The sequence below is a fragment of the Hippoglossus stenolepis genome, chromosome 14 (genome assembly GCF_022539355.2).
Source record: "Hippoglossus stenolepis isolate QCI-W04-F060 chromosome 14, HSTE1.2, whole genome shotgun sequence".
In the NCBI taxonomy this organism is placed as follows: domain Eukaryota; kingdom Metazoa; phylum Chordata; class Actinopteri; order Pleuronectiformes; family Pleuronectidae; genus Hippoglossus; species Hippoglossus stenolepis.
In genome coordinates, this window is record NC_061496.1 from 21657002 (window position 1) to 21683548 (window position 26547).

Here is a 26547-nt window from a genome sequence, read left to right on the forward strand (position 1 = left end):
CTTCTGACATGCACGAAGGTGTGATGGTCCTTGTTGCTTGCAGCATTAAATGTTTGCTACAAAACGCCACAACCAAAATATATTTAAATATCCATTAATGTATCTATTCTATTTATTATCCATTTATAACTATTTTTTAATTTTATGAATTAACTAATAGCAACAGTGTTGGTGCAGTTTAAAAATGTACACTAAATTCAAAATTAATCAGAAAAACTAGAATTGTGATTGTGGTGACTGTGTATGACTCAGCAAACCAGTGCAGGATTCATGAGATCTCCTTGACCTTTGACCACGAAATTCTATTCACTGTCTGAGTCCAACTGAACCTTTGTATTAAATTTAAAGAAATTCCCTCACAGTTTTTCTGAGATGTTCCATTCACAAGACCAAAAAACGTGTTTATTAGGTAACAGTCATCTTTGAACACCAAATTCTAAGCAGTTCATTCTTGAAGAAATACTCTCAAGGTGTTCTTGAGATATCTTGTTCACAAGCATGGGATGGACTGACAATCTGAAAACATAACGCCTTCTGCCACTGCCTGTCGCCAGCATTGAGCCATAATAAACAATCCAACAAATATAAACACAATCCTGTTTATTTTCTAATACAAACATATTTTTCAAAAAAACAAACAAAAACAAAAGATGGAGCCAAGTCCTTTGTTATATTGCTCCTTCCGGTGTCTCAGTCTTAAGAGAGTTCCAGGGCTTCTTCGGACTCCAGACGTTCCTCAGTTTTTTGAAACCCATCTCCTCCACCCTGTTTGGCTTCACCTTCAGCCTCCACTCTCTCCTCTCCCTGCCCCTCGCTGTTCATGGTAGTTTCCAGTCCATCCTGGTCGGCAGTGGCGTTCTGTGAATCGGCTCCCTCCTCATCCTCATCTTCTACATCCATCTCAAAAACACGAATGTGCCTCAGATTGGCACTCAGCTGCCAGGAAAGAAAAAATAAATGTTATAAAAATGAAAGCAGTCCACTACATTCATTCACCATCATGACTCTGCTGTCAGAGAAGTTTGAGAGCATTGGAAATGGATCATCTGAACCCTAACCGAGTACAAATCATTCACACATAATATCCCACATTCTAATCCCCAGGGCAGGCACTAAAAATACACTGGAAAGTACTAGATATAAATGTGACTTACCACACAGGCTACTTTGCGGATTCCATTGACAGCTACAAATTGAGCCTTCATGCTCTCCAGTTCACGCCACTGATTCCCCAACACTAAGCCTTGACACGGGATGTTACTGCTCTGCTGATCCAACCTGACAACAAAGGTGACATAAGCAATGTTTTAAAGTTAGGCCCTGTCTCTGCTGTTTAGCTGCTAGATTCTATATTTAGCAAGTGGGCAACATTCTATTACCTCCGCCATGGAGGTTTTCATCTGCGTTTGTTAGTCAGCAGGATTACACAAAAACTACTGGACATTTAACATTGCAAGATAGGTCGTTTTTCAATATTTTCTATGTTTATTATTGATTATTATAAATTAGTATTCTATTAAACTGAGAAACAACAGATGTACTTATTATTGTATTTTCAGAATGGTGAGAGTTAGGGAGATATCACTAATAACACACACAGACACACACACACCTCAGGTTCGGCTCCCAGCTGAACTCCGTCTCACAGCTCAGTGTGGAAGCAAGAGGCAGCTGAGCCAGGAAACGTCGACTGTTGTCTCCTTCTGCTCCTTGCAAGACTACAGTTAGCATCTCATCGTCATAGAAACGAGCATCTAGGCAGCTGTAAACAAAATGAGACCTTTAAAAAGAAAATCAAAGACACTATGGCTGAAACATCTTCACCAGTCGAGGAGTTTGGTGGCGTTTAGGTCTGTTTCACAAATTGAATGGTAAGAACGTCATGAGAGGAACTCACTGGGCTGCAGCGTTAGCATCATCCGCACTGTCAAGATGGTGGCTGAGGTCAATCGACATGACACTATTGGGAATATGTCTGCGCAAGGAAGACAAGTATCGTTGAAAACAGATAAATTACACACACAAAGAAAAACAGATGTAATGACAGAAATGTACCTGTTTGGGTCTGTTCCTTTCCGTAACAGGTAGAGCTTGCAGGGTGAAATGTCTGGCATGCTGAAGACAACATAATGCATTTTGGCCTTCTTGTCGTTCCATCTGTAAAACAACAGAAAATCATTAATACAAACAGTTATTTTACAGTTTCAGATTATTGTCAAACTCTAGGATGTTTGTGTTTTTACGTACAAAGAGGGGAGTTCAAAAAGTCGTGGGGTGTTTGAGCTACAAAGACAAAGGACATGAACAAGTGAATACAACTTGACAATAACTGAGTCGTATTTCAAAATAATACATTTTTAACAGAGACATCAGATCGTACCTCTCTGGGACAGTGTACAGCGGCAAAAGCAGAGCCTGTTTTACCGATTTCCCAATTACTTCCTAGATACGAACAAAGCAAAATGTCAAATGAAAGAATAATTTTTACTAAGCACCTCTAAAGAATACATGTAAATCGTCAGAAACACAAAAAGAAAGTTCAGTCATGTTTTATTCAATGAGAGAGAATTACCAAAACATTATATTTACTGGTCTTGACCAAAAAGCTGTGTTGTGGCAAAAGGATATACAAAATGCTGCAAAGTCTGTCTTAAAGCCTCATTTTAGATCCTGTAATTCCCTCAGAGATTGAACATAGCCGATCTCCTAAATGCTCATACATCTAGTATAATGAAGAGGACAGTTAACTGGGCCATGAATGTATCACGCCCTTGACCTTTTTAACTACATGCTTAATTCTGATGGTTAGAAAAAAAGAGATATGAATCAGTGAAAACTCACAGCAGGTTTCTGTAAACACTGTTCAATCACATTCTCCATCATCCTCTTGACAAAGTGCAAAGACTTTTGTGGATATGAAGGGAACAGCAACGGGCTCTCTAAACAAAACCGTCAAACATGTTATCTGTTAGTCATGAGGGTTGCATTTTTACCTTGTTCCACAATGTAGAATCAAATTACACATTGTTTATTCACTATTTCTATTACCTTTCAGGTGCGTACTCTCCTGCAAAAACTTCAACCACTGGTTTCCCTTGTTGTTGGGCGGAGACACGAGGTCCTCATCCTCATCTTTCAGGTACTGTACATGTGCGTATGAAAGAGATACAGGAATTAAAGATGGCAGCTCCATTCAAAAATACTCCAAACAGCACAAAACAAAAAACACTTACCTGACCAACTCGTTCCACATTGAAGTACTTTCCTTTGCGATCAAACAGTTCTTCATTCTGTTACACCAGGGAGAAATTGAACTCAATGCTAACAACAAACTCAACAAGCAATGCTATAAATATAATACAAATGTATTTGATTGTCTGTATAGTGCTGTTATGCTGGTCTCACCTCACTGAAATGCTCAGACAGGAAGTCAGCAACGAAGGCGATGTCCTTCTGAGTCATCTAATGGATAAATCAACTTGTTAAAAATGTAAATCGACACGTTAAAAAATAAAAATCACAAATCTTTCTCTTGGAAACGTCCTCACCTTGTTAAGCTCTGGTGGAACATGCTCCTCGCACATTCTCAGCATAGCTGCGTAAAAAATGAAACAAAAAGTGTTTGAGCATAGACACAGTAATTCAGAGGGAATACATGGGTTATTACAAACTATTACATTGAGTGCTCACGATGATATTTGTCTCTGTATCAAAAACCACAAGTCAAACTCTACAGACAAACTTCTTACCTACGTACAGCCACCGAAAAAAGGCTTTGAAGTTTTTCATACTCTTGTCAATCACCCTGAATTACATAATAAAAGCAGTGATTATACAGTAAGCATTGAAATAACATAAACATTATCCAAAGAACAAGATTAAAAAGGTTTCTGAAATTTTCTAACTCACTGCAGAAGTTCGTTGGCTTTCAGAGAGAAGGACCCCACTGCCGTGATCGCACCTGAAAACACAAATCACGCATGTGGCTCTGGATGGTAAAAAGCTGAATTTCTCTTCATGGTGCAGGTTAGAGAAATGGTACCTTCTATAGCTGCTGAATCCAGACCGAGGGGCTCAAACTTCTGCTTCCATAGGGACATGCCTTTCACCTCACTGAGGTGATACAACAGAGCCTCAGAGCCACTGCAGTGAGTGAAAGGGAGGAAGAGTTTACATGAGAGACACTCAGGCTGCAGCAGCACTGAGGAATAGATCCGGACCGATTTATCAGCCAATAAGAGCCTTTCACAGCCATATGGGTATCTGCGTATATTTTTTGTGATATAACAACTTTTATTTTACACAACAAATGATTCAGAAAATATGTGCATTTACATAAGTCAAACTAGGTTATTTTCTAGTTTGTAGTTTTTTTATTTGAATTAAGTTCTATAAATTCTTATAATTTCATATTCATTTCGAATTTAGTTTATGGTTAAACTGAAAACTATAAAGCCTCAATTTTCTTTGTCATAATGGTTTGATAAAGACATCTCAGAAATTACCAATTTCTTTTAATAATATATACGTCGGCTGATATATTGGTATCAAATTAGCTTTTACGACCTTTGCATCAGTAAAAATCCATAGCTTCTACTGAGGAGAGAGAAAAGCTGAAAATACCTCTGCAGGTGGCTGATGACTAGCTTCTGGATGCTGGAGTAAGAGGACTCGATGGAATGGCCAAGCTTCTTTAGGCCCTATGAGGGAAATGGAAAAAATAAACAAATGAGGTGGGATTTTCAGCTTTACCACCAAATGCATCTGTGACACAACATCAGAAATTATCTCTAAAAAAAATAAAAAATAAAAACATTAGGAGGAAACCTTAAGTTCCACCAGATGCGTGAATTGTACACAATTTCTTTCTCTCACCTTGACAGTCAGCTGGTTCATGAGGAGAGCCTGTAGTTCTGGGCTACAGGGACGCAGAGCGCAAATGTTGCATGAGTTTTTCATAGAGCTAAAACTTTTTTGCTTTAGAGTTGAATTATTCCAAGATATGGTGCCACCAGATAATTCATGACATCATAATACACAAATACTAACAGTAGAAATAGATCTTTTCTCACCTTGATTGTCCCCACAGCAAAAGCTCCAGAAACTCATCTTGAACCTGGGTGCTTGTGTTTTTCTCCTTTAAAAATAGAAGACAAATTGTCGCATCTCTCTTAAGTTAACCAATTTGATCAACAACCTACGACTACTGACCTGGACAAACTTAGTGAGTCGAAGGTCCATCTGCATAAGGATGTCCTCCCAGGCTTCACACATACATGTGAGTGAGAGATGCAGGTACTGAAGGAGCGTGGAGATGTGGGTGAACTTGCGCGCCATCCTGGTGACCTCAGGCAGACAGTCGGACAACAACCCTGTGTCCAGCTGGAAGACAAATGTAAAATAAAAGGGCATGCAAGAGTGTAGATTAAGGCATGAAGAAAAAAAATACAGTTCACAGGAAATGGAAAATGAAGACACTTCATGCATATTACCTGAATGTAGCAGATCGTTGGGTTGTTCTCATCAGATCTGACCTCTGTGATGACAGAGAGAGACTTGAGATCACTGGACAGACTCAGGCTGCGACACATTCCGGATACCTATAAAGCACAAGTCAAATTTAAGATTTAATACACAATTTTAATATCATTCTAATCTAATATAGACTTTTTTTATTTTACAGGTACAATTCATCACTGTTTTCAGCTTCAGAATTATAATCTAAAACCTTTTATCCATTAAAACTGTTTTGTGAATTACGAAACTTTTGTGAAACATATGTTTATGTTTTTCAGACTAGTACGGATTCTACAATACAGTGATATTTAATGCTAAATTTTTATGTAAAGATGTTTAATCGTGTGATCAAACCATCACTGATGAGAAATATATTTACATTATATAATTATAATATAATAATAATAATAATTCATCAGTCTAATTTATCCAAGTCTTTCAGAGGATGTAAAAGACAACTCTTAAGAATGAGTGAGACTTACTCCAGTTAAAGTGGCAATCTTATACATCCCATAGGCATAAAGCTCCACGAAGCCATCTTCTCCCCCGAGAACAAGTACATTCAGTCTGCACACAAACAAAATGGAGAAGTGAAATAATTATAAGATGCTAAAAAGGTAAAAAATGTTTGTGTGCTAATTAAATATTAAGTTTAATGTACCTGACTTCTCCCAGAAGATTCATTATTTCATCTGACTTTTCTTCACTGTAACACAGATAAATAAAAACTCAGAAACAATCAAAACATACATTACATAACTAATATAGGATTGATATATTATCAAAATTCTGTCTCACCTGAAGATCTTTGATGTTGTGCTATAGCTGGCAAAACAAAAGTCCAAACATTATATTTAGTCAATCCACGATTTGCTTTATTAAAATCTGACATGTAAATAATGCTACGTTACCTCTTGGGGAGTGCTGGTAATTTGGGAAGGAAAAGTTTGGATTCATCTTCTGAATTGTAAAAGGAGCTGAGAGCACTGAAACACATAAAAAAAGACCAATAATTCACATTATTCTTGAAAATGAAAAGTCCTTTGTTCCTCTAGTTTGATCCCGGTGCCTTACACATACCTGCTCTCCTCCGTCACCTCCATCCAGTGCATGCAGGTCACAGGGTTCTGCATCGGAAACACATGTAGAATCTCTGCTTTCTCCACACCACACAGGACCACCTGCTTGGTGTCTCCGAGGCTGAAGGCCAATACTGAGGAGACATACGAGAGGATCAAAGTAAAACAACCTCAAGATCACATCAATCAGCAATCCAAAAAGAAGCAATGTAAGTAGTCATTCCTTACTTTTGCCATCAGGTCTCCAGGCGAGAGCAGTGATCTCCTTCCCAGTATACTCACTGGGTGGTAAACTCCAAACACGCTGGAAACTGGCCAAACGATGCAGCAGCAACTATGGACAAATTGGAGCCATGAAATTAGAACCATAAAACTCAACATGAGAATAAATATTTTAGAATAAAATGAAAGTTTTTTTTACCTCTCCTGTTGTGTTGGCCAGAGCAATCAGGTCCCGTCTGGGAGACCAGGCCATACACAGAACAGGGTTAGGAAGCTGCTTCTCGCCCACTTGGCGGAAGGCAGGCATATTGTTAGCTGGAAAATGTGAAAAGTGTCAATAAATACATGAATAACAGACAGTAGCTTTCAGTTTTGATTATTACATGTTAATAGAAAGTTTACTTTAAGAAATCATCTTCTGTGACAATGTATCGCTGTGATTGGTGCCTGAGGAAGACAGGACTGTGGAGTATCTGTCGATACATGCACGTTTGCTTGTGAGTTTACACCGGAGTAGTACATCAGACATTTTGAATACTTTTGTTTATCTTGTGACTGAAACTATTAGTGAATTAATCAAGATATTTTGACAGCCAGTTTATTGTCTGGACAACATAAACTTTGAATACTTTGGGCTTTTAGACCCACTTTTTCAGACACAATTATTTATCTGGAATTTGAGAAATATGAATCACTGCCTAAAACTTGAACACCTCTCCTAGTACCAAAAGATCTGTCTAGGTTGTGTAATGCAAAAATTACAGGGAAGAAATAATAATTTCACTCTAAATTGTATCAACTCTTGACATGTCTGGACCATAAATGTGTCTAAATGTTTACATCATGCTCCAGACTTAATTTCCAGGTAAAATGAAGAAAATGTTGAAAATGCTTAATCATGCAATGTTTAGGAATGTGATTTTGTTAAGTCCTTGACTCTACTTTTGAACCAGATCAACATCAAATGGATTATTTTCCTCTCTGGACAATGCCTCATCCCTCAACCAAGTTTAGTGCACATCTGTTTAGTTCGTTTTGCTCAATCCTGCAGACAAACACATATGAAAAGATAATTTGTTAAAACTGATGATGGAGGACACTATTGCTTTCATCTCACTGTTGACTTGTGGTGGGTGATATGAGACATACCCTGTTACTGAAACATTATACAATGATCCTGGAGATAACAGGTAGTAATGCACCCTTTCAGACGAATATCATGACATTATAGTAAATTAAATCCCAGAGGGTAAGTAGCCTCATGTCACCTTAAGTACCAGCTAACAGTCTGCTGTCTCCCTCAGGTCCCAGAACAAAAGCTGCACACATTGTCTTGCTGGAATACGAAGACATGCAACTAGCCAGTTAAATAGTTGTAATAATAACAATATGTTTATACAAGCTGTATAACGAACTAAACAACACAGCGCTGTAAAGCCAAGCTCACTGACGGTCCATGGTGATCAGCCCGGACTCCTTCTCACTTACTGGGTAGAGATGTCAGATGAGGAGCCTCAGTACCAGTGTTAGCTGCTCAGTTAGCAAACCGAGGAAGCTAATGTGGAGAGAAGCTAACGGCTACATTCACCGAGCTGGACGACAGAGAGATAATAACCACAACACACTGTAAGGCCATATAACGGGGACAAACACACGCGGGTATGTCCAGCAAAGTATTTAAGTTTTCTTCAGGATGTTTTCACAATTACGCGGACGGCGCCATGTTTATACCGTCGACCAATCACTGCTGAGCAACGGGAGTCGTGAGAGGACAAATCTGTTCAGGGGAGGAAACGCAATTCCTTAATACATTAGTCAAATGACAGGATTGAACGAGGTTTTCTGAGGCGCTTCTCTAACCGTTTATTAACTTTATGATGGTTTATTGTTCTGACAGTCAACATGTTGATCGCTGCTGGCGCTGCTGAACACTGGCGAAGCAGTAAGTGACAATGCAGCACTGTCACACTGTGTATAAACCTACTCATTATAAAAGTTTTATTCTGAATATCCACATCAGAAATGTTAGTTACTATTTTTATTTCTAATCATACATCTATAGCCTTGTTAAATTCATGGTTTATCTCGAGTGTTTTCATCCAGTCATCCTGTAGTGGTCACAGGGCCACATGGTTTTCATAGAACTGCCATACAAGCCAGTAGCCAGTCAGATTTACCTTTAGCCTCAGTTTACCCTCAAGTTCGGCCTGTATCATTTATTACAAGGCCAAAACACTTGATGATGCTAAGGGCACAACTGATGTTATGTCCCTAACATCCGCTGGTGGCCGCTAACACCTGCTAACATCTACTGGTAGTTGGTAACTTAAATTGTGCAGAAGACCTTTAAACTTACAAGGGATATTCAACATCTTGTCCTATATTCTAAAATGATATTTAAATCAGAATTTGACTGTTTACTACAAGTTTGTGGAATGCAAAGCTTTAAATTCTTCAAGTTCACTTTAATGCAAAAACATTCAAATACTCTCGGTAAGTACATTCAAACTACTATACTATAATGTTTTACTTAACGTTTTATTCATTTATCATATAAATACTGATATTTCTTGTATTCATTAATTGTATGTAGTTGTTGACTGTATATAAATATGGACAACAAATCTCCACTTCCTTTCACTGCACAAAAATCAAGCCAAAATATCATTAGCATTAATTTAGCATGTACTTAGAATTTCTTGTCCCCCTCCCATCCACTAACATCGAGATCCAGTTGTTTTGGCTTCACTGTTGGGGAGCCGTCATGTCGTCCATCTTTATACACAGGGAGATGAGATACACAGAGGTGTATTTTCACATTGTAACCACCAGCACGGTCGTATTATAGACTCAACACATCGTAACAAACAGTCTTTCCAAATAGTGATGAAGATACACCCTCACTGTGACCTTTAAAGGTAATAAACACTCTACTCAAAGAGCATCAATGCAGGCAATCCAACTTCAAAATGAACAGATGCCTTGTTAGTGCATGGGCACATTTGGTGCATCAGACTGTCCATGTTGGATGCAAATCATACAGGGTATAATGTCAGGTTGTAGTGGTACAATATTTTTTTAATTAATTAATTTAGAAAGTTGGAAACTAGCCTTCACCATTGCATAACTTGATTGTTCCTCAGGTTAGTTTCTGTGGCTTTTAGCTAATGTGATTGTTTTAGTTAGCTTGTGTTTTGTGCTTGGTGTTTATCTGGTCTTGTACAATGGAAACTATCTAAATCCAAGAAAATGTTCTCCTTGGATGACAAACAATCCTTGTCCTTAATGACTCTGTTGGCATGATCATGAGCAAACAAACCAAATACTGGTTAAACCAGTGATAATAACATTTAAAGTACAGTACCTACTTTTGCTCTGAAGCATTTTTGCTAACAGTTAAAGAACATAAATGCTGCAGATTCAATATTCCATGAAATAGGTCTGTGCAGCGATACTGGTGTTTGCTAAACAACTGTTAATACGAAACATAAAACTCAGCTTCCTGGCCTTGGTGATTCACCAGTAAATTAATAATCTCTATGATGTTTTCTATTTCTCCACTGTGTGTCAGGATAATGTCTTCTCCCCATCATGTTAATATGGGTTTATCAAGAGAGGAAACTCGGAGGCATACTGCGATATATTTAAACACTATAAGAAATAGAGCTGTGGTGTGCACATGTGATATAAACGTGCTGGAAATGTTCCAGCTCTATTTTAACATAAACCACAAACAGAGTGTCACAACTAAATAATAAAGTTATGAATCATTTACACTATAGTTAATGCTAATTGGGGTAAGAAGACAAGTGAGTATGATTTTAATGTGTGTTGGTGTGTGTGTGTGTGTGTGTGTGTGTGTGTGTGTGTGTGTCTGAGTGTACAGTAGACAGGTATTACAGTGGAAATTCCTTCCAAACTTATCTCTGGCACTCAGCTGTAATCAGTAGTTTGATGATGAAGAACCAGAATAACTCTGAGAGCACAAAATGTGATGGCCTAGAAATAGACCATGTGAGGCTGTGTGGTCTTCGACTGTTTGTGCCTGTCTGACTATGGAAAGCCAAGAGGGCCATCTATCGCCTCTGTTTTCATACGAATTACAACACTCTGGTGAGGCACAAGAGTTAAGGAACATTTTAAGGACTTAATAGATCACGTACGGATGCACACTGGCAGGGATAATGTAAATTACATATGTTTGCCATAAAGTTTTCTTTCTAAGTGGGTTTATTTTTAAATCAACAATTTTGATTTCAGATCTGACAATACATAGCAAATATACAAACAACAACAGTGCGACACACACATTTTTCTTTCAAAATTAATAAATAGTCGCAACAATAATTGAGCCAGACTCAGTAGCAGTTCTAACTGAAAATGACAGGCAGATATTCTAAAACAAAATCCAAATAATTGGATGGAAAGGGAGAAACCAAAGTCGTCAGAGTCCAACCACCCATCTCCACTTATTTGCTGGCCTGCACCATGTTTGATATTAGTGGGTTTTGATGCTGTAAAAAGTGGCATTTCAATCTAAATCATTAAAATTAACATGATTTATGGCCCCTTTGGCTTTCCACTGTTTTGGCCTAAATCTAAACCATCTTTCTTTGATATACTAAATAATATTAGTTGTCTGGGCAGAGAAAAACACTTATTCAAACCTCTACATGCTCCGTGTAGACAGGCGGCATTGACCTTGACCAAACCCACAGCTGAACCTTCATCTCAGCTCTAGTTATTATTAAATCCTCTCAGGCTCATTTTAAGATAACTCAGCGACAGGTAGAACAGACATGTGGGTGGTCCGGGGTCATGGGTCAACTCAGCTAGTGACACTGACAAGCTCCCGTCATGTCACTGTGTCATATCAGACGTCTTCACTGGGTGAACCATAACCAGCCAATAACTGACTTATTCAGCTGGATGTTTAGTGTCTTTATTACCCTAATGTGAGGCAGATGCACACTGAGGGTTGTGTTTTGTTACATCAACAATTCTCCTGGTTTATTGGTGCATATTAATGGTGTATGTTGTCAAATATTACACCTTGTTTATTGTGTTTCATTAAATCCTGCTTATGTGAAAAATGTCACTGCTACCTTCTGTTCCCCAGGACTACCACACCACTCTCTCTCCTCCTGCCAGTATTCTGGCTGTGAAACCTGAGCCAGGGGCCAAATATAGCCCCACACAGTGAGCAGATAGGGACCGGGACAGATGGGACAGCAGGCCACTGCAGAGACAGTACGCAATTGGACCCTGAACCTGAGAGGTCCTGCCGACCGTCTGACCAATAAGGCTGCTCTTCTAGGAAGAGAAGCTTCTTTCTTGGCTCATTCTTACTAAATAAACACGATAAACCTGGAACCACAAAACCCAGAGAGAGTTTGGACAAAAAGCCCAGTTTAAGGTAAGTTTTCCATTTCTTCTTGTTGATACTTTCAACTGCTTTTTATGGTTTGGTGCCAAATTCATTAGCAAAAATATGACTTAGAATTTCATGTAACCTGACAGCCATTTTTAATCATAGTCTTCATATAGCCTACATTAGCCCAAACATGGTGTGAAGCTTTGAAGCTGTAATGTTTTTAAGTACACATTTGATTAATTCTCAATTAAATGTCTGTTTATATTAAATATTTGAAGGTTTAGTAAATCAAGGACATGATATGAAGTAGTGGAAACTGTAACAGTGCTGACAGTCATTAACATTTTGTCAATCAGTCTCAAATTTTCCACATTCATATTTAATCAGCTCTGTGCCGTCGTGCATGTTCTCTTTAGACAATGGGATGTCTGAGGGACATTGTCTGGGTTTAATGCTCGAACCCAGTTACTGTCAGTGGACGCTTTTGCACGTCCAGTCTTACCTGTGAGTGTGTTTGAACGTAGGGACCGAGTTTGAAGGGCCTGTGTCCTGGGCTGAGGGTGGGTGGGGTTGCAGTGCTGCTGTGAAACATAGCCCAGGAGATTAAAAATAACAACAGCTGGTCTTCAGGACACCGTGAGGCGCCGAATGTGTATCAGCACCAATAGTTTGTAGTGTCAAGATTTCAGAGATCACACACACTTGTGACCTATATTACAGCTGATTTAAAATGTGAGACACTTACATGTTAATAGCATCAAGTGTTATGAATGTGAAGCCTCTCCTCCCCTGTTTACAAAAAAGCACGGCTATATTCGTACATGATTTTATTCTTTCTAAGAACTAATCAAAACATGTGTAGTTAGATTTATATTTGATCCATTACCTCCTCCATGGAGGGTATGTTTCCATCCGTGTTGAGAGTAATGGGACTGGTGAGCCTTGACGGAGGTATGCGTTCAACTGTTTGAGATTCTAGTATTTATTATGTTAATGGATCTTGCAACATCAGTTCAGTGACTGTTTCTCTCCTTTGGTACAGAGCAGTACTTCTGTTGATGCTAAAAAAGGATCAGTCATCCATCCATCCATTATTTACCACTTGTTATTTGAAAAAAGGATCACTCAGTTCACAGAAATTAAATCGGTGACTTTGGACCATTTTTACAAAACTATTAGCTGATTATTTAAAAAACAATCAGAGGCTTTATCCATTAATCCTGTAATTAATCTAATAAATGAAAGATTCAGCAGAGTGATGGCTTAAAATGTCCTCACACAGACAGAGCGAGTAATGCCAGTCATGTTGACTATGACCTCAGTAAAGGCCTTTGCTAATACCGACCAACTGTGTCTGACTCATCCTGCCAGCTCTGGCTGCTCGAGGAAGAGTGATTCAGTATTGTGTACTCGATATTTTAATCTTCTCTTCTGTCTGTTTGTAATGGCCCTTTTTTAACTGATGGGTAGTTTGTACTACCAATCGTCCACAGTGTAAACATGTGTCATTTCGTGGCTGATGAAAGTTGATGTGTATTTCAGGATGCAGGACGGGAGTTGGAACCATCCACTCCCTTTCTCTCTGCTGCTAAAAGACTCAGCAGCAGGCGGGGCACTGGAGGGGGATGGAGGTGTGTTTTCTGAGGCATCCTCCGATGGGGAGCTCTACCTGGACACTGTGGCAGAGCTGGATTCTGGAGGTGGGGACTTTGCAGATCTCACTGCCTTCTTAAGTGCAGAAGAGATTCATCATAGTCTGGACCTGGCCTGGGAGGCCTTTGGTGACCCATATGCATGTGAAGATCCAGGCGCCTCTAATCCCACACCCCAGGAGCAGGCTCTCCAACCAATGCCCCCCCCTGCTGTGAACACCCAGACCACTGAAAACCTCACCACAAGCTCAAATGTACAACACCAGACCAAAGCCCCCGTCCCAGATGACAACGGAGCAGGTAGAGTCTCCTCTGGCCAGAACACTGTCCTCATCAAACCTGTACAGGTGTCCAGTGAGGCTCCGTCCTCTGCTGAGAAGGTTGTCCGCCACAAACCCATCCAAACACTTTATAAGCAGGATAAACCCAGGCTTGTTCATGCAGACCTGGAGCTGAACGATCGTGTTTCTTCAGCCACAGAGTTCTGTAGCCGAGCCGCCACGTTCATTGAGGAGCTGTCGTCCATTTTTAAAGGTTCTGCTCACCTGGAGCAGCAGATGGAGGACGACTCCTCCTCTCCTGACAGTGGCTATCTGTCTCCCAGGAGCCAGCGGCCAGTCCCTCAGGGCTCCGTCTCTGCTCCCCCTCTGCCTCCTGTCCAGCAAGAGCAGACGCAGTGCAACCAGACAGACACGGGCCCTCAGCCTGGGGGCCCGGTGGGAGTCACAGCTGCAGCAGGGAACCAGCACTCTGGAGCTCCAACCACAACCGGACCCCTGTCCCCTCCTCAATTCCTCCAGAAGCTGAAGAGTCAGGAGGTGGCAGAAGGAAGCCCCATCCGTCTGGAATGTCGAGTGACAGGAAACCCCCTCCCACTCGTCAGGTAAATGTGAACAATGTGAGATTTGACATCTGCTGTTTGCTTTTCTAACAGTTTTTGTGAAAAACAACATAGTTAAATCACTACAGAGAGAGAGTCGAGTAGATAATAATTGAAATATTATCACATGAATAATACGCCTTTATATTTTTTGTGTTCCATTATTTACTGGGAAAGAAATTCAGAAAAAAATATACAGGTTTTATCAAAATGCATTTTGTTGCTGTTCCAGTGACCATTACAGTGAAAAATGCTTTCTCATCTAATTCATATATTAAGCCAGTATTCCAGTGTTGGTTGAGGTGAAATCATTGACAGTGAAAATATAGAAAATAAACCCTGGGGGAAATGAGATAAAATGAGAATGTAATGATCACTGTGGTAAACTATACTTAATAGCTGTTTATTTTCAAATCAAAATTTGTTTAATTTTAATTTAATCTAGTTTGTATTATTGATGTATTGGTTTTTTAGTTTTTTTTTAATCTCTTTAAGTGTTTGCACATTTCTTAGTTGACTCATTAATTGATTATTGGCTTTTTTTCTGCTGACTTATAAGTCAGTTCATTAAGCGAATCATGATAGAGATTTTCACCACATCAAGAATATGAGGGAATTGTTTCCTTATTCACTTTCTCATGTCTTGTATTCAGTTTGTTGGTGAACATCATTAGCTGTCACCAGGATCTGATCTGGTTGAATTTTCTCAAACTCAATGCTGCTTATGTCGATGTGACAGCAGCAGTTCACACACAACAAAAACGTGTGGATGCAGGATCCCTGTAGTTTTTCATAGTTTTGACAGTTGTTGAGTTGTTGACTCTGCTGGTCAGGTGAAGGTGGGACACTGTGTAAAGCAGCTCTCTCTCTTTGCTGTTAATTTGTGTCTGATGTGTTCAGCAGTCCTGGCTCCATCTCTCTGATACTGAAAAGCATGGACACTATTTCAGTCTGTTCAGACATGTTTAGGGGACTGACATTTATGATTGTGTATAATTTAGAGAGAGACAATAATTGTGTAACCATCACATTTGTGTTCTGTCAGACTTGTTATAATGAAAATAATAATAATAATCACATAAAGATAAACTATAATTACACAACAGAACTAAAAAGATTTCTACAAACATTATAAACAAGTGGCTGCAGTGGAATTCCTTTCAAATTCAGTGCTTCGACCCCACTTGGCGGAGGTAAGGGCATTGCGGCATTAGAGTGTCATTCTAGTTAGTCATGGTTTTGAGATATGTGTCTCAGATTTATGTTGCCACCGATACAATGGAGCTGTATGGAATTTGACTTGTGGTCCTTACAGTATTGAATAAATTCAGTTTAAAATTGGCATCATCTTATCTTTCTAATATGCACTCCTGCTACTCTGGGTGATCCACTCAGCACAATTATATTAATGTTTAATGTGACTTTGTGTTTGGTTAAAAGTAGTGTTGAGAACAAACTATGCAGAGACAATGCTGCTGAATGTTTTAAATAAAAAAATTAATTTCGACTGCTGTAAAACCACAAACAAAATTCCTTTTACTGCCATTGCATTAAATTGAAAATTGAAAACCTGGGCAGTCAGATCTCAAAACTCAATAACATCAAAACTGTTCTCATAACAAGGTTGTAGTGGGGTTAGTGAAAAAAATGTCCTCTCGTATTTTAGCTGAAAAAAAACGTTGAAGAAAAGGGATTCTCCAGGTCTAGTTTGAATCCAAGATGATGAATGAACCTGACCTACACTATAAGAATAGCCCTTTATATCACAGTGTCAGTGATGCTGAGCAGACCCAGCGTCAGGATCCAGCCTCTCTGACCTGGCCATTGGCGATAAGGAGAGTGAGGTGCGCGGCAGCCGGGGGTGAGATAAACCCACGTGTTGACAAGCAGAGCAACTGGTTTTTGACTTGTGGGGGATTTCCACTCTGTGTACGCACATTTATCCATTGGTACCGGAGCCAGTTGTCGAATTTATACCTGGATGAACTGTTATTCCTGTGGAGAGGACAACACCCCCTGCCCCTGGTTATTTGCGAACTCAAAATACACTCCTCTCTTGTTTCTAGATATGTTGGCCTCACAGATCAGTGGAGTTGTTTGCTGTTTACTATAGAGAAATACCTGAATAAGTATTTATCTACTATTTGTTGTGATGACTTCAGTGGTATGAGGATGGCCTCTCTGCACTGTGTGTTTTCTGTTTCTCCTCTTGAAACACTACAGGCTGAATTTCAGTTTCACTTTTAAACAAACATTGACTCAGTAGAGCACAACAGTCCCTTTAAATTCAATCACACACAGATTTTTTTCATAAAGACCAATTAATTATACGATTTGGAGAACGATGAAATGTTGAAGAGGTGATCTACTCCCTGATCTTGATCTGCACCACAATCTATTAGCTTCTTCCATGACCCATAGCACATCCTTACACCAAGTTTCATGGAAATCTGTCCAGTTGATTTTGTGTAATCTTGCTCACTAACAAACAAACAAACAGACAGGGGTGAAAACATAACCTCCCTGGTGGAGGTAATGGTTAAACCTTGATACTCAGAATAGCTGCTTTAAATTACTGCTTAACTCTAAAATTTGCTGAAACTGTTTACTTATACAATTTGTATCTACTTCTGAATCATTATTATAGTGAAACTAATTTGTCAAAGGATACACTATTACATTGTGCATATGTTTCCCTTTATGTCAGAATTACCTTGTGAAACCTTATGCTCTTGCCCAGCATTTGAGATAATGTGCGTTTAACAAGTCCTCATCCTGACTCAGTTTATTATACTACAGCCTCCTGCGGAGCGAGAGAGTTTCGGTTTCAGTGTGTTTCGAGCAGGCGCTGCGTTTTTAGGTGTTTGTGTAATCAGAGGACATAAAGGCAGCGGCCCAGGACGTGTATCTCCCCAGTGGGCTGTGAGGGGCCTCTTCTGTAGCTGTATAAATAGTCTTCAGGCAAACAGGAGCCAGGCACAGGAATGTAGGCAATGCAATGACAAGGCGTTTTCACTCACCGGGCTCAACATCTCCCCACACCTTCTTGGGGAATATGAAGGTGTGGAGCCGCGGGCAGTACATGTCCTGTATCAGAGAAAACGAACAGGCAGCTCAGAGAAGTGATGTGGAAAATGAAAGTGTAGAACAATGCACTTCTCCTTGTAATTTAATTATCTACGTATAGTTTACAAGTGTCTGTAAAAGTTGAAAGTGAATTCAGTTGTTACCTCGGTACTTAGGTGGATTAGGCAAAAAACCACTGGACAGATTTCCACGAAACTTGGTGTAAGGATGTGGTACAAGTCAGGGAAGAACCTGTTGTATTTTGGTGGGGAACTGGATTAGGTGCAGATTTTTTTTGTTTCACTCAACATTGTGAGATAGGGATTTTTCCAAAGTTTTTTTGTTGATGCTTTTTGATGAAATCAGGCATGTTTAGGGGACTGATATTTATGATCCAAATAAGTTAGTTGGTTAGTTAAACTTTATTTCAGACTCTTGGTCTATAACAGTATAGATATAGATTAAACCACATAACGACCTTTGTTCCACTGCTCCCAAAAATAAAAATCCAGATCAAGTGAATTTAAATGTGGTTTCATGAGGGGACTTTTGGGCCGTGGCGGGTTATGTGCCCTACTGATTGACATTGTAGTGGCAGAATGACATGGAAGGATATTGGGACTGGTTGCAGAATTGTTTGTGTGCTGTTTGAAAAAAAGTGACTGTCGACTACTTGTTGTGGACACTAGAGGGCAGCAAATAATCTATTACACAAAATATAATTGTATGTCCCTGAGAAGCTTCTTCTGGAGAAAAAAATCCACATAGAGATATGTACAGTTGCGAAGATAGTTTAGCAGATGTAATATTAGTTGGAGATAAAACTCAGTGTTTTCTCTGCTGGACTGTTTGTTGTATGAGATGAATATACAGTATAAGTGAATATAAAGGTTCCTGAGGATCACATCCCTCTGCTCTGCGTAACTGTAAAATCAACACTGATGAATTTGTCGGTGTATTTCAAGACCTTTTCATCGTTTTCACAAATCTGCATCCTTCCTACAGCAATAACCACATGCTCAAACATGTGTGTATGTTGTTCACACTCATGTCTAAAATTCTTACCCACTGAGCTGCTTGTAAATTAAAGCAGTGTGTCAGCTGGACGTGACTGACTATATGCTGTGTGTGATCTTTTCTGTGCGTCTCGTGGTTACACACATCACACACGTACTGTATGCATGTTTTTTATATGCTCCTCTGGAAAGTTAATGGCTTCCATTCACCCTAACAATCTGCCCTTGAGAGCTGTTATTGGTATGAAGTATGCAGATGTGTGTGCATGCATGTTTCTTTTAAACTCCTACAAAGGTTGAATGCCTGATTTCCATTAAGTGTTAATTTCCCATGGGCAGCGTCTTTGATGCAGCTGCCAGTCTAAGCAGGTGATGCACCTCCTCACCTCCGTCTCAGCTCTCCCAGGCTAATGAGTTCCTGCTGAGCCGATGCCAGCTTTCTGCACGGCCAGTGAAAGAGACATTCCTCATGGTTGGGCGCTGGGCGCGGCGCTCTGTGGTCAGCCGCAATTTGTCTCGGCCGGAGAGTCTTATGGCACTGAAGGCCTGGTATTCTTCAAAATGTCCTCACGCTCCTCGCACACAATGTTTTATGCAGTGCTCTGTATATAATGATGCATCTCTGGTATTGGGTTGGTGTGCGTGAGTTGTATCCTTGTGGGAACCACTTTGTGCATTTTTGCAGTCTGAGGTCATTTCGGCCTTTCTTTACTTCTAAAAGAGGCAATAGTTTTGGGTTAAGATTTGCTGTTGGCATGAAGGAATAGGCAGTCGGTGTCAGACCCTTGTGTGTGTGTGTGTGTGTGTGTGTGCCTGTACTTATATATTTGTGAGGACCATTTTGAGCATAGACCTTACGGAGTTAAGACATTTTTGGAAAGTTGAGAGTCCTCACTTTTTCAAATGCTTGTTTGAGGGTTAAGACTTGCTTTTAAGGTAAGGGTTAGAATTAGATTTAGGTAAGGGTTAGGATTAGTCATTTAGTTGTGATGGTTATAGGCTAAGGGGCTGGCAAATGCATTATGCCAATGAGTGTCCTCACTATAGAAGTAAAAGAATGTGTGTGTGTGTGTGTTTCCTTGCTACCGAGAGCATTTCTAAACAGTGGTGATGGTGTGAGGTCTGTTTGTGCACAACACCAAACACGCTGCGGGTGCCTGATGACTGATTTCTCACTATTTCAGTGCAGTGCAGAGCAGACAGAGAAAATCTATCTCCAATTGTAGCGTGCTCAGCAAGCTATTTTAGGCATTTTGTCTGATGCTCTTCTATGTCATTACCCTGCCGCCATTTTAAAACTTGACTTGGGGTTGAATGAAGAGGAAAGGGCAGTTGTAGAGAGCAGCCATGGACTTTTGGTTTCAACCCAATGCACAAAACCACAGGGGAAACATTTGGAAGATGAGAGGCTGCTGAAGAATTCTGTGAAATCTACACAAAGCGTCTTCAACAGCAGGAGGAGACGACATTCCTTGAGTTGATGATGGAATTTGTTGTCAAATACAAAGTATGATACTTGTTTGAATCAAACACACATTAAATGTTCATGTATTTATTTTGCAAACAAATCTTAATATTTCCTGAATTGTCCTATTTTATTGTTCTAATCAAACTTGATGTCCTGGGGACATGTTCTAATCAAACTACGCTATGTACATTAGAGGGCTTCACCCTCTAATGTACATAGCTCAAACACTGAATAAATTCATCGTTCTACAGCCAAAAAATTCCAATTCACTCAAATATGAGAGTTTAGTTTAGTTTAGTTTAGTTTAGTGAGGAAGTGCACAAACATTTTACTGTTGTAAAAGTATAAATAATAGACAAAAACATTATCAGGTAAAAGTAAAAGTATCACATTAACCTTTCTACTTGAGTTATGTTATTGAGTAATGAGGTAGTATTTGCTTTAAAAGTATTAAAAGTCCAAAATCCAAAAGATCAGGTGTTTCTTCACCAGTGATGCTGCTGCTGCAGGATGTAGTGGAGTAGAAAGTACAGATATTTGCTGATATATGTTAAATAAAGTACTTTGTATAAAAGTACTCAAAAATACAATTTAATTAAGTACGGATACATGAAAAATGTACTAGAGTAAGGTAACTAAGTAAATGTACTCTAGGTCCAAGTCACTGATACACGATGTTGTCATTGTCAGTTTTTGGAGAGAATAAAAAATATTCTCAATGTTAAACCAAAAACAAAGAAAAAACATGTTTTAGGGATCATTTACAGTCATAAAATCACATAAGAAAACAAATTATAATGTCAAATGATACTGTCTCTCCTTTGCTTGTCTGTACATGTGTGTAATGCCAAACTCATCACAGCACAAACTATCTTATAACATTATTGTTATAGTTGAACTGATCTCTGACATTCATACATTAAAGATAAAAGATAGTTTTCAACGTTTTAGTATTAGTATTAGTGTGTCATTTAGTTTTATACAATTTGGTAAATGGTAAAAAAGAAAATGGACACCATGCAAAGGTTCGCTCACACCAAGAGATTCTAGCACTCGGATAACTTTTACCAGGGTCTTAGATCTTATTTCATCATCCTCATCATTAGGAAAGGCAAAGTGATTCAGATTTCCAAGGTCTATAAACATGGTCTGTGTTCTTGGCAGAAAGTAGTCACCATACCAGCTAACCAGTAGCCCTTCCTCCTACATCATGTGAAACAGACTGGGTATGAGGTCTTAGTGGGTGACCCATTGCTGACTCATGACGTAGCACGACTGAAATCCTGAGTGTTTGGCCTGTTTCAGGAAGGCCGTAATTTTTAATTCTCCCTCATGGGCTCATTTGATCTCTGCAGGGGGGGGGAAAGAGTGCTGGTATTTTTATACCTGCTTTTTTTCAGTTTTGCAAACATGATGTCATTTCATATTTAGGCTTCAAATAATGAGAGTGTCTGGAGTGACTGTGGGGGTGAGCGCTCATACTTAAAATTGATACTATGTGGGGACTATTTGACAAAGACCGAACATTCCTGAAACATGAAAACATGTAAGAAGGAGGAACTCTAACTACTGATACTGTATGGAGATTTTGCAAGTTGATGTGAGGTAGTCAGTTTGACGTATTACTTAGTTCTCACCATACTGATAACTGACTGTGTGTGTTATATGCGTACAGCGACGTGTTTAGAGCGTGAGTGCATTTGAGCTTGTTCGCTGCACGCTGCCAAATAATTTTGTGATGTAAGCACAACTAGACAAAGCTACTTTCATGTATCACTGTCGAATCTGGCCCGCCACAGATTAGACTCATCGAGAGCAGTTAAACATTCGGACGGACGCACGTCAGCGTTATTCCTCACTGGTACGTTAATGTGACGAATGGAGCTGTTGTGTCCGAGCCTCGACGGTGGCCCCCGGCCGTGCACTGGCCTGGAGACAGAGTGTGAAGTTTCACCCAATGAGGTGAGACTTTTCCTTCTCCTCTTCCAGCTTTGGAGTCTTGGAGGCTCCTGACCTTGACCCCTGAACAAACACAGTCCCAGAATTCACTCTAAGCTCCTGACAGCCATCTTCCAGGACATTACAGCGGAGAAGTCGGCACTGAACACAGCTTAAACTGTGATGCGTGTCTTTCCAATACTCTTCAGCAGGCAAGACAACACAAGGCTCAAATTAAAAGTTCATTCCCTTTCCCTATTTATGTGGTAAGAGTAACTGACAGCATTTAAGTATTACCTTGTACATACCTTATAAGCGTAAGTACAACTGTATTATATTTACATGTGATAATCCAGAGGAAAAATCTAATAATGTTTTCTTTGTGCATGAAGCATATACGCAGCCAAAAGGAGTCTGGGCTCATTGACAGAAACATATTGAAATCACATTAGTGGGTGAGCCTTGTTCTCCATGATAGAGGATTAGGTTTCTGGGGTTCAAAACTATTTAATTTGGTATACATTATATAGTTGACATTATAAAGGAAGGAATGTTCTCCTTCTATCTTCAGTCTATGTAAAGAGAGTCAATAAATCATCACAAAGCTTAGCAGCCAGGCGAGAAAGGGTTAAATAAGAGAGGGAGTAGAAGTCAGGCTAGACGGAAATGAGATTTGTAGAGAATTATATAAGTGGATCAGTGACAGTTGAAGAAGTGGAATACCAGATTTAATATGAAGCATGTCTGTTGTGGACAAAGGCACCAGTCATGCACGGCAGGAGGAGAGTAATCCAAGACAAGTTCAACAGGAGGATGGGCAGAGGTAGCTCCATAAATCTTGACTCTGTACTCAGGCCTCTTCCAGAGAGCAAGCCTGTTTGACCTCACCGGTAAACACGCACACACACGCACCACGGCCATTAACCAACCGTGGTCAGTCACACTCGAATACTCAAACTACAATCAATCAGATCACAAGAGCTCAGGTTACATGAGTTTCACACAAAACCCAGGCTAACAAAAAAGGTCACCAGACACACTTCAACATGGTTTGGAGCTGGCAAGGCATTACAGCGCTCGGTTAGGGTTTGGAGTTTTGAGTCATCCGGGGCCTCTGGGTCTGTTCCGCAGCTGGGCCGTGGACCAGTAAGCACCAGGTTACATTCATCTGTTCACCTGTTAAATGACGCTCCGCCATTCTTTACGCTTGATAAGGCAACAGTCATTAGATTCAGCTTACGGTAATCTGCCGTTTGATGAGATATTTTGGGCTGTTATTTTTTCTGGACGTCGTATTCCTGTGCGGCTGCCAAAGCGCTGCGTTTGAAGTGGAGCCCAATTCAATTATGTATCTAAAAAATATTGAAGTGGTGGAATTTAGAGTGTGTGTGTGTGTGTGTGTGTGTGTGTGTGTGTGTGTGTGTGTGTGTGTGTGTGTGTGTGTGTGTGTGTGTGTGTGTGTGTGTGTGTGTGTGTGTGTGTGGGTGGGGGTTGGGTGGTTGTGTGTGTGTGTGTGTGTGTGTGTGTCGACTGTTCTTTTCGTCTGGATAGAAATAAGAGCAGACTCCTCTCTTGGTGCCTCATGCTGTACAATGTGCGAACACACGATGTGCACTTGGCTGTGTGAAAAATCCGAGGCTGCGCAGAGACGGTTGTTTTACGAGCAGATGAGAGGTCAAATGGGACTCGTAAAAACAAGCCTGAGTCTTCCTTCCCATGTGCATGTGACAGGATAACAGCTGCGTGGATGTCTTACATCGAAACTCACTATTTGCATCTTTGTTCCTTGGTCTCTCCGTGTTCGTCTTTTTCCATATCAGCTGAATAAAATGCTTTTTCCTTCCTTTCATTTCAGTGGTGAGACTCATGGTATCATGGGGGGAGACAGTTGTATGGGAGGGTGTCTGCAGGATTCAGTTTCATATGAGGAAAGGAGGAGGAGGAGGAGGAAGAGAGAAAGATGCTCCATGTCTGGTGCATGTGTGTCTGATCAGACCTCAGATCTAAGTCCATAAATCCAAAGTGAGGAGGAGAGGTCATAGAGCTCAATCACTGACAGCCAGCCCGGCCTGTTGTCTCTGTTGCCATTTATCTCCTGCAGAGTTTTGTTGGCAGAGTTTTTACAGTAACGTCTTGTCTTTTTCAGGCTCCAACACGGCAGAATTATAGGGTGTTACTGATTCCCTCTTTGAGATCAGACTAATACGTTTGAGCGGCATCTTGTCAGTGAGCGGCTCTCGACGCCCTGCCTCATGGATTTGACTCTGACTGGCCAAGGTTTGGCTTCAGGACTAAAAAGATGTTGATGTTGAGGAGCATCATCGACCCACGCTCCAGGAGGGGTGGTGTGGCTGTCATGGCAACAGATGTTTTTGTATGTTTGTGTGTTTGCATGTTTGTGGTAAGGTCGTGGGTGGTTGGTTAGAGGGGGAACATGCGCTTTTTTCTTTTTCCTGCTATATTTACTTATGGGCAGATGATCAGAAGTATGCTGCTTCCTCTGTATAACGACTTTCTTCACTCAGAAATTGCACCAAATTAACAAAACATCAACTGCTACAGGACAAAGGCAAACAATGTTTTAAATTAATGTTTTAAAGCTATAACTGTGCAGTAGGTGACTTACATACGACCACAGATCTGCGCTCTGTGGGGCTCAGCTATTGCATTAACTCCATCTAATTGTTGTTCCCAGAAAGTCGTGATACAAACCGACAACAGACACAGGCCGTTCTGTGGTTTGTCTCCAGCTGTAATTACTCAGTGATTATGGTAGAACATGGAAATTTGTAAACAGATGAAATTCGCTGCACAGGATCTGACGTTAGCACTGACCATGTACTGTAAAAACCCACTGAAGCTGTTTGAGGAGAAGGTTTGGTTTACGTAAGTAAGTTACCTCTTATATCATTTCATATTAATAATAACTTCCTCCACCATCAAACCACAACAGACAGAATTAACATCACTTGTACCCTCAGCTGGTTTTACAAACAGTTACAAAAAAAATACAAAAAAAACAAATGTAACCTCAGTGTGAGTCCCAGCAGCAGTTGGCCGATGAGACCTCTGATGGTTCTGGCGAGACGTCCACTTCCTTTCACTTGAGGCTTCATGTTGCTGTCTAAATAAGTGCGCTCATTTATTTTATAAGGCTGATATGTTTAATTCTGGGCTATTCTGCATGTTGCTTTTTGTTGGTTTTTACAGCGTTTTATTTGACATTTCAAAGGATCTATCGTCCTCGCAGAATGACATCATGAGAGGACGTCGTCTCTGTTTTTGTTAGTGTCATTTGGTCTCCGTGGAGCGAAAACAACAATTTTTGGATGTGAACTGACCCCTGAAAGACCAACAGCAAAATATTATGTGCAAGTTGTTGATTTAGTACGCATGGATTAATGTTTGACTGTTTGTGGTGTGATGTGATTCCTAGGGTGTTCCAGTATAAACATTGACCTTGTCAAGTAGACCTCATGGGGACCAAAGGCTGGTCTTAATGAGGCTTCATTAATTCATTTCTGAGGTCCTGGTTAAGGTCAGTGGTAAGTTATGAATTGTGGTTAGGTTAAGGTTAGGGTTAGCCATGAATTGGTCATGGTTAGGTTGGCTTAAAAACTCAAAACTCTAAATGAGTGTCACAGAGGTCAAGATATAAAAATACTTCTTCAGTACAATTCCCAGTTTAGTTCATTAAAAAATGAAGACATACTTAATAAAAACACAGATTTAAGATGAGTTATAATTAAATGATTCCTAAGGTTTACCTTGAGCTTCCCCTCAAGGTGGAATAAAAATGTAAAATAATAGATTAAGTTAAGATTACAGTTTCAAAATAAAATTCATATTCATTCATATGTACAAAATGTATACATAAGAATTGTCAATAACTAAAAGTATTTAATTAAATATGAACAATGTGGTAAATTGTGGGATAAGCATGTGATGTGGGTGCATACAACAAAGCTGGCAATTTGTAGGTTAATGTAGTATAGTCAATGCAAAGGATGTGTGTGTGTTCCAGGTATCACTCAAGCTGTGGGGACATACATCTATTTACACAGTCACATTATGGGTTGACTTGTGTTCCCTATGGTGGCCAAAATCAAGTCCCCATTATGTAAATGATTAAATCTAATGACTTGTTTTAGGGTTAGGTTAATGTTAAGGTTAAGGTTACTATTAGGTTTAGATTTAGGTTAAGGTTAGAGTAAGGGTTAGGGTTAGGAAAGGTGTAACTATAAGGTTAGATAAGGTGAGAGTTAATGCAATGTCCTCAGAAGTAATGGAGACACGTGTGTGTGTGTGTGTGTGTGTGTGTGTGTGTGTGTGTGT

The 26547-nt window shown here is 39.9% G+C and overlaps 2 protein-coding genes across 5 annotated transcripts in view; one reads left to right on the forward strand and one right to left on the reverse strand.

Annotated features, from left to right (window-relative positions):
- Positions 1-380: 380 nt before the first annotated feature.
- On the reverse strand, positions 381-8576 carry anapc4 (anaphase promoting complex subunit 4). 2 transcript variants are annotated; one of them, XM_035176169.2, is made up of 28 exons: positions 8307-8576; positions 7018-7133; positions 6825-6930; positions 6598-6730; positions 6429-6503; positions 6316-6336; positions 6179-6223; positions 6000-6084; positions 5493-5600; positions 5212-5382; positions 5073-5137; positions 4876-4918; positions 4624-4700; positions 4043-4143; positions 3910-3961; positions 3750-3805; positions 3549-3595; positions 3406-3462; positions 3234-3290; positions 3049-3142; positions 2842-2939; positions 2381-2442; positions 2248-2283; positions 2056-2157; positions 1898-1975; positions 1613-1762; positions 1155-1278; positions 381-936 (listed from the first exon to the last, which is right to left on the reverse strand). In XM_035176169.2, exons 2-28 carry the CDS (start codon positions 7123-7125, stop codon positions 697-699), a joined length of 2391 nt encoding a protein of 796 aa, XP_035032060.1. In that variant the 5' UTR covers positions 7126-7133; positions 8307-8576; the 3' UTR covers positions 381-696. The 2 variants fall into 2 exon arrangements, with proteins under 2 accessions (XP_035032060.1, XP_035032059.1); XM_035176168.2 differs by having other exon boundaries at positions 6316-6342.
- Positions 8577-12050: 3474 nt separating this feature from the next.
- Positions 12051-26547, forward strand: part of palld (palladin, cytoskeletal associated protein) — a 55248-nt gene continuing 40751 nt past the window's right edge. For 2 of the 3 annotated variants that reach the window (XM_035176672.2, XM_035176671.2), the window contains exons 1-2: positions 12051-12234; positions 13735-14727. In XM_035176672.2, coding sequence (XP_035032563.2) covers positions 13736-14727 — 992 coding nt within the window. In that variant the 5' untranslated portion in view covers positions 12051-12234; position 13735. The remainder of the gene's footprint in view (positions 12235-13734; positions 14728-26547) is intronic. The other variant, XM_035176670.2, reaches the window with a different exon arrangement.